We start from the raw sequence: 12,007 nt of genomic DNA on the forward strand, positions 1-12,007 counted from the left end.
AGAACACACATGGTATGCACTCACTGATAAGTGGATATTAGCCCAGAAGCTCAGAATACCCAAGATACAACTCACAGACCTCATGAAACTCAAGAAGAAGGAAGACCAAAGTGTGGATACTTTTGTCCTTCTTAAAGGGGTACAAAATACCTATGGGAGAAGATACAGAGGCAAAGTGTAGAGCAAAGACTGAAGGAAAGGCCATCCAGAGACTTCCCCACTTGGGTATCCATCCCATATATAGTTACCAAATCCAGACACTATGTTGGATGCCAACAAGTGCTTGCTGACAGGAGCCTGATATAGCTCCCTCCTGAGAGGCCCTGCCAGCGCCTGACAATTACAGAGGTGGATACTTGCAACCAGCCATTGAGCACAAGGTCCCCAATGGAGGAGCTAGAGAAAGGTCCCAAGGAGCTGAAGGAGTTTACAGCTCCATAGAAAGAACAACAATATGAACCAACCAGTGTCCCCAGAGCTCCCAGGGATTAAACCACCAACCAAAAAGTACACATGGAGGGACCCCTGGCTCCAGATACAAATGTAGCAGAGAATGGCCTTGTTGGACATCAATGAGAGGAGAGGCCCTTGGTCCTGTAAAGGCTCCTTAGTCCTGTGAAGGTTTGATGCCCCAGTGTAGGGGAATGCTAGGACAGGGAAGTGGGAGTGTGTGGGTTGATGAGCAGGGGGAAGGGGATGGATAGGGGGTTTTCCAAGGGGGAAACAAGGAAAGGGGATAACATTAGAAAAGTAAATGAAGAAAATAGCTAATAAAAAAAAAGTTGCCTTAGTCATGGTGTCTGTTCACAGCAGTAAAACCTTAACTAAGACAGTAAAACTGAAAAATTCATAATAGCTTCAGACTAGACTCCATTGAAGTGTTACAACACCAGCAGCAGCAACGAACACTAAAACCCTTTGGGCCCTTTAAACAGTCATGTGAGAATGTCTTACTTATACTGAGTGTTTTGTGCCATTTGATGTTTCTTATAAATAGTAGGCATCTAACTGTGATGATCTGAGTAAGGATGCCCGACATAGGCTTGTATATTTGAATGCTCCACTGGTTAGTGGGGCTGTTGGGGAAGAATTAGGAGGTGTGGCTTTGTTGGAGGAGGTGTGTCACTGGGTGATGGCTTTGAGCTTTCCAAAGCCACAGCAGCACAGTTAGCTCTCTCTGTCTTATACTTACGGATCCCATATAAGCTCTCAGCCTCTGCTCCAGGGCCATGCCTGACGCCTACTGCCTGTTCCCCCACCTTGAAGGTCATGGAGGGAACCTTGAGCCCCAAATTAAATGCTTTCTTTTATAAGTTACCTTGGTTATGGTGTTTTGTTACAACAATAGAAAAGACACCAGCTATTAAAGTCTAAAGAGAATTATCTAAGAGACAAATGACTGGAGCGTGCAGTCTCTTTAAGAACATGAACTATCATACACAGTAAGGTCATGCTGGATAAGTCACAGTCTGTATTTGTACAACACTGAACGCTAATAGATGAATATATGAATGTTAGCCGGTAATAAGGCAGCCTCTATGCAAAAACAACAACAACAACAAACCACAGCTCTTGCCTTAAAAGGAATAAAAGACAGTTTATTCTGAAGCTGTTTTGAGTGGTCACAGCCCAGGACACCAGTCCTAGGTTGTGTGTTCCAGCTGGAAGTTGTTTCCTTGTGTTTTATAGTTTTACTGAACAAAGAAAAGTCATAAATCACAAGTTTAAAATACACTGGTGACAATCAAAGAGATAATTACAGCAAGATAAGGGAAGGTTTTCTATAGGCCTCAGATTCTCTCTGATGTCCTTCTTAGCTTTTGGGTTGGGTGCCTGCAACGTTAATAGATATGAATTATCTATCAGTCACAGGATACTAGCTCTAACACAGAGGTGGGTAAGGAATGGCTATCCATGGTGCTAAAGCGAGCCCCAGATGAGATAATTAGCTTCTGCATTTGAAACATTTGAACCTCACATCACTGCAGTTTTGGTCAGTCAGCCAGTCTCTGCACACACAGTTTCTGTCCTATCTGTTTCTATTAACAATAGTAACATTAGAAGACTGTAATAACAAATGTTTGGGGAAAGCCCTGGAGGAGAGAGCATATGGGAACTCTCTGAACTACCTACCTGAGTGTCAGTAAACTTGGGAAAAATAAGGGTGCTTTTTCAAACCAATAAAATGAGACATTGCTGCATCTCTATTACAATGTTTAAGATTTAAAGACTAACAAGGTCCCTGTCAAGGACAAGGAACCAGAACTTTGGGAAACTAATGAAAACACAAAATTTCTACTTTGGAATACAGTTGATGATTTCTAGTTTCTTATTTTGAAAATATGATATTAAACTAATGTTAAACTTATCATTTGCAAGATGTTGCAAAAATTATTCAAAGAACTCACATTTTCTTCCACTTAAATTCTCCCATGGTCAACATTAGATACTGTACTGGCTGGTTTTGTGTGTCAAGTTGACACAGGCTGGAGTTATCACAGAGAAAGGAGCTTCAGTTGAGGAAATACCTCTATGAGATCCAGCTGTAAGGCATTTTCTCAATTAGTGATCAAGAGGGAAGGCCCCCTTGTGGGTGGTGCCATCCCTGGGCTGGTAGTCTTGGGTTCTGTAAGAGAGCAAGCTGAGGGGCTGGAAAGATGGCTCAGCAGTTAAGAGCACTGACTGCTCTTCTGGATAGTCCTGAGTTCAAATCCTAGCAACCAGCTGGTGGCTCACGACCATCGGCAATGAGATCAGGTGCCCTCTTCTGGTTTGTCTGAAGACAGCTCCAGTGTACTTACATATTATTTATTAGTAAATAATATGTAAGATTTATTAATAAATAAAGCTTTTTTTTTAAAAAAAAAAAAAAAAGTAAGCTGAGCAAGCCAGGGGAAGCAAACCAGTAAGAAACATCCCTCCATAGCCTCTGCATCAGCTCCTGCTTCCTGACCTGCTTGAGTTCCAGTCCTGGCTTCCTTTAGTGCTGAATGGCACTGTGGAAATGTAATCTGAATAAACCCTTTCCTCCCCAACTTGCTTCTTGGTCATGATGATTGTGCAGGAATAGAAACCCTGACGAAGACAGGTATTTATGGGCATGTGTGTCATATAGACATATGGACAACAAAACTCTCTTCATTTTGAATTACTTGGTAGCAAATCGCTGGTTTAACATTTATATTATCCATTAATGATACAGTGAAATTTTCTTAATTAGCAGGACCCTTTTCAACATGTCTATATGGTCACTTGTTCTATGAATTCGCTCTGGATTGAAACATCACCTCCAGGAGGGATGCAGACGCTCACAAATCCCAGGAAATAAACACCCCCTCCACAGCAGTAGAAAAAAAGATGAACAACTTCTAGGGAGAAGACACTGGCCTGTGGACCTCTCAGAGATTCTAGGTCTGTGCAGTGTGAGGCTGCCTGCAAGCTGTACAGGCAACTCACAGTAGTAGCGTCCAGGGTCTTCCCTCTTGCTGAGGTGCATTTTCTGCTGATATAGCTGCTTTTAAGTCACCCCTGCTCCTTTAAGTAACCCCTCATCCACATTTCTATTAGTAGCACCAATAATAACCCATTGGCTCACCTAGTTATATATTGGTGCATTCATTATTTTGGGGTGAATTTGTGTGTGTGTGTGTGTGTGTGTTGTGTCACCCCAGGAAAAGACGGTCACACAATAATTATTTTATTAATAAAAGTATTTGTATTATTTTGTATTAATTTACTATATAGATATTAATAATGTAGGAAGTGTTATATTTTAAGGTGTAATGGTGACCTTATATTGGTTTCAAATGTCCTTTTCTGTTACACACATGTTTCTTTATAAACAAAACCCATGATATTTGATATTTAAAGCATTCCTGAGGATGGAGAAAATGAAACAATACTGGTGAAGACATCTGAAGTTGTGAACTTGGATAACAAATGTGTGGGGTTATAATATTTCTTCAGCTTTTGTGTTGAAAAAAGTTCCATAGTGAGTTTTTCTTTTATAATAGAAAAAGACCAGTTGGAAATGGACGAATTTTAGAGCTTGGTGTGACCATCTTTGTGATACAGGAACTTTACTTTGACTGCAACACGAGCAGCTGCTTAGCATAGGACAAGGATGAAGACGGGCTGAACAGAGAGCCAGTGAAGAGGTGGTCAAAACGGGCTGCAGCCTAGGGGGAAAATGAGGAAATGATGACAATTTGAATGCCAGAGCTGAAAAAAAAAAAAGGAAGCCATATCTTCAGGATTTGAGTGCTGCTGTGTGTGAACAGAGCAGGTCTCCAGGCTAAGGAAGGAGAAGATGGTTTTTAAGAGGCCTTTGCGTTACCTTGTCTTGTCAGAGTGGATGAATGAAGGTGAGATGCCTAAGTCAACATTACTGAGTGAACGAGATAGAAGCAAACAAGGTGAACAGAGACATGCCACCTCACCTGACTTGAGGCGTGACGGTGCAGTTTTTCTGAATCAAGCCAAAACATGTAGACGACAAAGCAAGAGCAATGTCTGAATAGACAGGCTACTTACATGCTTGAAAAAAAGTACGGTCAATAGCGATGGTGGCACAGTCTCATGATCCCAGTGCTGAGAGGATTGAAGTAGGAAGACTACTGTGAGTTCAAGGCCAGCCCATGCTACTGAGCGAGATCCCGACCCGACTCAAAATTTACGTATGTACATATGGACACACATACATGCCTAAATATGTAAAGTAGGATGTAGCAATTTACATGAATGGGAACTCTCAATTTTACCTTAAATGAACTGGTTGGATAATTCTCTTTGTGGGAGTTGAAAATGCAAGGAGGCCAGTTGGTGATGGCGCACGTCTGTAATCCCAGCACTCTGGCAGGCAGGGGCAGGCAGATTTCTGAGTTTGAGGCCAGCCTGGTCTACAGACTGAGTTCCAGGACAGCCAGGGCTACACAGAGAAACCCTGTCTCGAAAAAAACAAAAACAAAAAACAAAAAACAAAAAGAAAGAAAAAGAAAGAAAGAAAGAAAGAAAGAAAGAAAGAAAGAAAGAAAGAAAGAAAGAAAGAAAGAAAGAAAGAAAGAAAGGAGAGAATTTCAGAGAGTCCAGAGAGCATGCATGAGACATTTAATTAATGGTTCAAGGATAACGAATGTGGGGGAAAGGGTTTACGTTTTTTCCTCCCAGTAGTCTCATTCTGGGAAGGTCGGGTAAGATAAATCATTTAACTCCTTGAACTCCTTTAAAATTTCCTTTAAATTTTCCTCTCATTATCCAGGCAGGGTGAAGGAATTCCAGCGCCTATTTTTGCTATAGACCTGTTTTGTGAAAACTATTTCCTGTCACTCCACCCTGAGAGCATTGCTCTCCGACAGTGTTGGCAATTCCTGACTAATTCCTCCCCTCAGGAAGAGGGCAAAGCTTTCCCCTACTCACGTTCTACTAGAAGTTTTGGGCCAATGGCCTTCTCCGGTGTGGGCTAAAGGAGTCAGACGCAGAGAACCCCGCCCCCAGACCCGCCTCCTGGCCTAGGCTCCGCCCAACAGCCGCTCTTCTGCTCAGAGTCACGCCCCTAGGCTGGTCTTCAGCTCGAGGCTCCGCCCCAGGATCGTCTCCGCTGTAGGTCCTGTCTTCAAAGCTCCTCCCCAGAGCAGAGCCACACCCCCAGGCCTGTCACCAGCTTGAGACCCGTCCCCCAGGCCCGATTCCGACTCGAGGCCCCGCCCCCAGCTCGGTCAGGACGCGGGCCGGAGCTCCACAGCCCTCCCGAGAATCACCGCTACCTCGCCTAGGCCGCTGTGCCTGCCCCGGCCGCCATGGCTGGGGGCCGCGGGTCCTCTGGACGCGGCCGGGCTGAGCCGCAGGAGAGCTATTCACAGCGACAGGACCACGAGCTGCAGGCCCTGGAGGCCATTTACGGCTCGGACTTCCAGGATCTGCGGCCGGATGCGCGCGGACCGGTAGGAACGTGGTTGGTCTGGCCCGGTGTTCTCCAGTCTAGGGACCCAGCCAGACGCCTCCAAATTGGGGCGACCACTTAGATCTTGCAGGCTTTTCATCTTGCAGTTCCACCACCTTCACTCTCTGCCTCTGCGCCGCTGCTGGTCTTGAGAAGGCAGCACCTGGGCTGAATTCTCTTCTCCACCCCCCACCCCCCGGGGCCCGCTCCTCTCTCTGCAGCGCTTCTTGTTCCCACTGACGTCCCCTAATTACCCACCCCGACTCGCCCCAGGTCCCTAGGTGGGTTATGACCGCTCATTCAGAGTCACTCACTGCTACTTTGTGCTGGGGATGCTTAGGGGGCGTGGGTCCAGGCCTTGTGCTCTCAGCAAACAAACTCCTAGGTCACACTGTGTAAATACCGTTTCCGGTATGGAAGAACTTTCTGTACCTTCCTCTGAGGCATTTGAGGAAGAAAAGGTTTAGAACACGTTTATTGTCGCTGTAATGCAGAGTTTACCGAGTTGTTTTATTTAAAATATCACTTTCCTTTGTGTGTGTGTGATCGTTAAGCTGGGGACAGTGACAGTTTCTCCCTATCCTTGAATAGTTTATCTGCCGAACTGAAATGTTCCTGGATATTGCCATTTTGGAAGTACTTTTTTCCTCCATCTGCCTTACTTCTGTAACTCACAGTATCTGCGTTTTCTCTGCATCTAGCATTTCTTTTATGGAATAGGCTTTCCTTAAGTTGTCAGGGCCAAGATTCTCCCACTAAACCAATATACTTTTTAAATTAACGATTTAGATGCTGGGAACACAAGTCATAGATAAAACAGGCACAAAACCTCAGCTGCCTGCGGGAGCTTACTTTTCTAGGCCTTCAAGAACTATTTGTAACTTTACATACAGTTTATACATGCTTCTGGTAAATAGTAAGATAACCTACAGGTCATCTGGCAACTTCTGTTTCCAGGGAACCAGGAAGTAGGGCCTAAGCCACCAGAATAGTTTTACAGAATGTTCAGGGGACACAGGTAGACCCAGCTGGCTTTTCTTTAGTTTTATGTTCCCAAGGTGCAGGAAAGTGGAAGGAAAACCTTCACTTTAGGTAATGATGCTGATAATCCTAAGAACTTACAGCTGATCCCAGTAAGCCCAAGAATTTACAGCTGGTGGCTTTTATAACCAAGAAGACTAAATACAGATACCGTAAAAGGCAGGTAGAGTTATTCAGAAGTAGGCTCTGGCTCACAAGCAATATCACCAACACTTTCTTTCATAGGCCTCTCAGGCAAATAATTGATGCTCAGTCTGATGAGTCAGAGCTTACTCTTTGAACAAGGTCTCATTAGCACCCGCTACTTGTCTTTCTTCAGGGAAAGGTTATTCGAAGCCACTATCCTGAATCTAGAACCCTTGAGGCCTAGTGGTTTTCAGAATTTAGAAGTGTTCTTAGGCATACTCCTAAGTTCCTCCTTCTTCCATGCCTGTGGGGGTGTGTTCAAAATGTAAACACAATGAAATAGATGTATGAATATGCAAATGTCAGCCTGAAGAGAGTGGGGACATTTACCCCTTCTCATTTCAGGCCAAATTTACTGCCAATAAACTCAGATCATTTTTTTTTTAACTTTTTGGGGATATGTCATTTTTTGATAATTTTTTGATAAATTTGAAGCATATCATTCACAGATAGTCAAACAGTTCAGAATATATATCAGAAATTAATTTACATACCTTAAAGTTTGGGCACCAATCATTTAAGATATAGTTTATAATTCAAGGCCATTTAAAAAATACTACTTATTTATCTTGTCCAGCTTTCTGTATCAGCAGAAGGGCTGTGCCCTCCCTTAGGAGGCATTGCAAGCCCTCCTTGCTTCTGTGTCACGGCCCACTGGCTGTATCTGAGTGCGCTGGTCTCTCTAGCCTATGTCAACATCGAATGCTCCATGCTTTTCATTTTGACAGTAAATGAATGAAACCTGTTCCATTCTAGTTTGTATTTCTTTGGTTAGAAATCATGTCAACTACCTTTGTTTGTAAATCACTATTTTTCTTTTTCTCTGAACTGTTCTTATTTGTTGATTTATTTTTCTACCCTAAGGTCTGTTTTCTTACTCAATGGTAAAAAGATAGATATATGTTAGGGAAATTAATATTTGTGGTAACATGAAACAAAAATTTCCTCCTAAATCAATCATAGACATATTTATGTAATTTATGCAGTTAAAATTCCTAACAGAATCAAAATGAACTACTTGTTTGATGAACCTCTTCCCCATCTGAAAGTACTTCCCAGTGTGAGGCAGAGTGCTTGCCTAACACACCCTTTTATTCTTCAGTACCAAGAAACAAGTGTTTCTTGTTTCCATAAAAAACAAGTTACCCCTTCTCATAAAGTGTTACCATAAAGAAAAGAAAAAGGATAAATCATCAGATGTTCTTGTTTAATTATTTAATTATGTCATGATGTACAAGAGCTCCATCTGCCTCTGCCTCCTGAGTGCTAAGACTAAAGGCATGTGCCACCACCCCCAGAGACATCACTTTTTCAAAGCTTCCATCAGATAAATGTAGAAATGCTTTTTTCAAGAGGGTCTAGATCACATTCTTCGTGTGCTATCCATTCTCACGTTTTGAAATAGAGGTGAAGTTTCCACTTCTGCTGCCAATCTGAAGTGCTGCCTCTACCCTACAGACTGCTAGTCCAGCCTGCTGACAGGTTGCTAACCCTTCCATTCCAGTGATTGGTATAAAGCTTTCCTAAGTTGATATTAGCAATTCCCAAATGTAATTGTATCTATCCCTTGCTACTATCTCTTTAGTTTTCAACACTGTTACAACATTGTCTTAAACTATTGTAGATTCTAACAATCCTTGGTGTTTAACATTGTTGCCATTCACTATACTGAATTTTCCTGACCAGTGTTTCAATGTGATACTTTAAATGGTCTTGCCTGATACCTTCTTCATTCACTTTCTGCTGCTATAACATGCTACTACAGACTGGAAACTTTATAAACCAAAAAACAAAACAGTCCTAGAGCATAGAAAGTCTACAATCAAGGGGTTAAACTTTGTAAGGACCTTGCTGATCATAAATGGGAGAAGGTATGGCCAAGGGGGCCTTTCGTGGGTGCTTGTGTCTCTCTCTATCATCTTAGAGAGTCACTGTCTCATGATCTTTTAAATACCAGACTATATTAGAATAGATTAGCTTTCTAATACTTTTGAGGGACACATTGAAACTATAGCACCTTATCTAATCCTGTTCCAATTTCTATTAGAACAAATTATGAATGTTGTGATGTTTGTTCAAAATGGAGCCGAAGGTCGTATTAAAGTTTAAAGAATCTAATGTTTGTTTTTTTTAATTTGACAATGGGTGAATGTTTGAGAAAAGAAGATAAACTTGGTGAGTATATACAAAGTATTCATTTTTTTAGAGATGGAGGAATGAAGGAAATAAATATTAAAGGTATTTCATATAAACCTAGAGGAATGTTATCTAATTCTATTTTCTGAGCACTTGCCAGTATCTTTTTGACTGTTACTGTCTTCATTTTTTTCCTGATATGATGTGTAGTGTACCCCCATATGTGTCTAGTCTAGAAAAGGATATCAGGTGTCTTTCTCTGTTGCTTTCCACTTGCAGTTTTTGTTTGTTTGTTTTTAATTAAGACAGGATCTCTCACTGTACCCTAAGCTCACCATTGTGGCTAGGCTGCCTCCTGGGCTACACTGCTAGGATTTTAGGCTCACACAGACATGAGTGAAACATGAGTTTTCTGTGGATGTTGGGAATTCACTCAGGTCTTCCTGATAACACAGGAGACCCACAGAGCCATCCTTCCAGTCCACTGTCTCCAGTTTTTGGTTCTGTACAGATTTACAAGCAGACTGCCCAGATGATCTCCCTTCCCCCATGCCGCTATCCTGTTTTCATGTAGGCTATTTCCATCTGAGTGCTATAAACCAGGAAGAAAAACAAGAAGCTGTGCTGATTAAAGTTTACCTTCAAATGCGAGGAGGATAGATAGCAGGAAACTAGGTAGCAATTCTAGACCTGATACCTCAAGCTGATTGGAGTGATGTGCCTTTTTTCCTTAACAATTCCGATAGATACATATGTATACACAGTAACTATGAACTGGTAAGTGTGCTTAGCAATTACTCACACTATGTTTGAAGGACATTTATATAACTTCTCAAACCTCATCCTCTCTTTGGTGCCTGTTTTATAACCCAGTGAAGTCTAATGATGGAACTGTCCCCTCATACTTTGGAATCTTGGAACCTGAAGATTTTCAGCTTCATGAGGTTAAAATATCCCATTTTTAAGGATATTGACCCTTCCCTTTAAGTATCTTAACAAGCACAGACATGTGTCTAAACCAATTCATATCCCTGGTCCTGAGTGTTTAGTAGGCAGAGGTGCCTGAGAGAAGCTCTGTTAAGCAGCTTTTTTAAAAAGTAAAAAGACTGGGTCTGGAGAGATGGCTCAGGGCTTAAGAGCACTGCTCTACCAGAGATCCTGAATTCAATTCCCAGCAACCACATGGTGGCTCGCAACCATCTGTAATGGAATCTGATGCTCTCTTCTGGTGGGTCTGAAGACAACAGGGTCTCACATACATAAATAAATACATCTTTAAAAAAAGAAAAGAAAGAAAAAAGATTTATCTTGGCACAGTTGTAAAGGTTTCATTATCAGTCAGCTTTTGCTTTGAGGTCTGTATTGTTAGTTAGGGTTCTCTAGAGTAACAGAATTTATAGAATATTTATCTATTCTATAAATATACAGAGAAGAGGGATATTAGAATGATTTACAAACTGTGGTCCAGCTAGTCCCAAAATGGCTGCCTATGAATATAAGGTCCAAAAAGCCCATAGTTGTTCAGTCCACAAGGCTGGGTGTCTCAGCTGGTCTACAGTATGCACTGGAATCCTGAAGTAAGCTCTAATGCTAGTGAAGGAATGGACTTGCTAACAAGGGCTAGAGCAAGCAGGCAAAGAAAAAGAGCAAGCTTTCTTCTTCTGTGTCCCTTATATAGGCTGCCAGCCAAAGGTGTGGTCCTGTTAGAGGTGCATCTTCCCACCTCCAAAGATCTGAATGACTTCTCACTTCTAATGGTTTAATTGAGAAAAAATTTTAGTTAATTCCAGATGCTGTCAGGTTGACAACCAAGAATAGCCCTCAGAGGGCCTTTGTCAAGGCAGTGGCCCATTGTGAGAATATGTGTGTGGCAGAGAACCATTCACTTCATGTTCACACAGAGGAAGAGAAGGGCTGTATATATGTGAACCCTGGAGAGTGGGAAGGGCTGCTTCTTAGGGTGAAGTTTTAGTTGCTGAGGTGTAAGGTTCTTTGTGTCCTGAACATAACTTACAAAATAGCTATTTTCATGTATCCTTGAGTAAAACCTGATCTCTGAAAGAACTCTTCCCTGAGTATGGTTTTTCCACATTTTTTCAGTAAGTTTGTGGTGGTTAGTATTAATTAGCTGCACATGACAGAGAACCTAACAGCAACCTATTTGCACATAGTGTGGGGATCAGAGCTCTTCGTCAGTGCTAAGACATTCTGCCCTTAGTGTGCTCTTGTGTTCTAACCCCGGTGTCTGAATTCCAGCCTTCGCAGCTTTGTTCCAACCTGTTTGAAAAAGAAATGTGTAAAGAAACTCATATGAAGTTGGGCATACTCATATGAGTATGTGGTAAAAACCCATAATGCCAACCCTCAGAAGGATCATGAGTTCAGGGCTAGCCTGGGCTATATACCAAATCCCCAAACAGAAGAAACTGTTGTATCCTTTTCTTTGGGATTTGTTGCTTTGTTGTTTGTTCCATTAACTTCCATTTGTTCCATTCACTTAACATCCTGATCGAAGCCCCACTTCATCTCCCAGTACCCCCTCACACAGCCCCTCCCCACTCCCTCTTTTCCTCTGAGAACAGGGTGGGGGGGTGGGGGGAGGTCCCCTGCTGGGTACCAGCCTTCCTTGACACATCAAGTCACTGTAGGACTGAGTACATTCTCTCCCACTAAGGTCAGACAATTTTTCTCTTAAGATCATTTTCT

The 12,007-nt window shown here is 42.3% G+C and overlaps 1 protein-coding gene across 3 annotated transcripts in view; it reads left to right on the top strand.

Moving 5' to 3' along the window:
- Window positions 1-5,683: 5,683 nt before the first annotated feature.
- Window positions 5,684-12,007, top strand: part of Eif2ak4 (eukaryotic translation initiation factor 2 alpha kinase 4) — a 90,544-nt gene continuing 84,220 nt past the window's right edge. For 2 of the 3 annotated variants that reach the window (XM_052183218.1, XM_052183221.1), the window contains exon 1: window positions 5,685-5,939. In XM_052183218.1, the coding sequence (XP_052039178.1) occupies window positions 5,796-5,939 (144 nt within the window). In that variant the 5' untranslated portion in view covers window positions 5,685-5,795. Of the gene's footprint in view, window positions 5,940-12,007 lie in introns of all 3 variants that reach the window. The other variant, XM_052183222.1, reaches the window with a different exon arrangement.

Source organism: Apodemus sylvaticus, chromosome 5 (genome assembly GCF_947179515.1).
Source record: "Apodemus sylvaticus chromosome 5, mApoSyl1.1, whole genome shotgun sequence".
NCBI lineage: Eukaryota > Metazoa > Chordata > Mammalia > Rodentia > Muridae > Apodemus > Apodemus sylvaticus.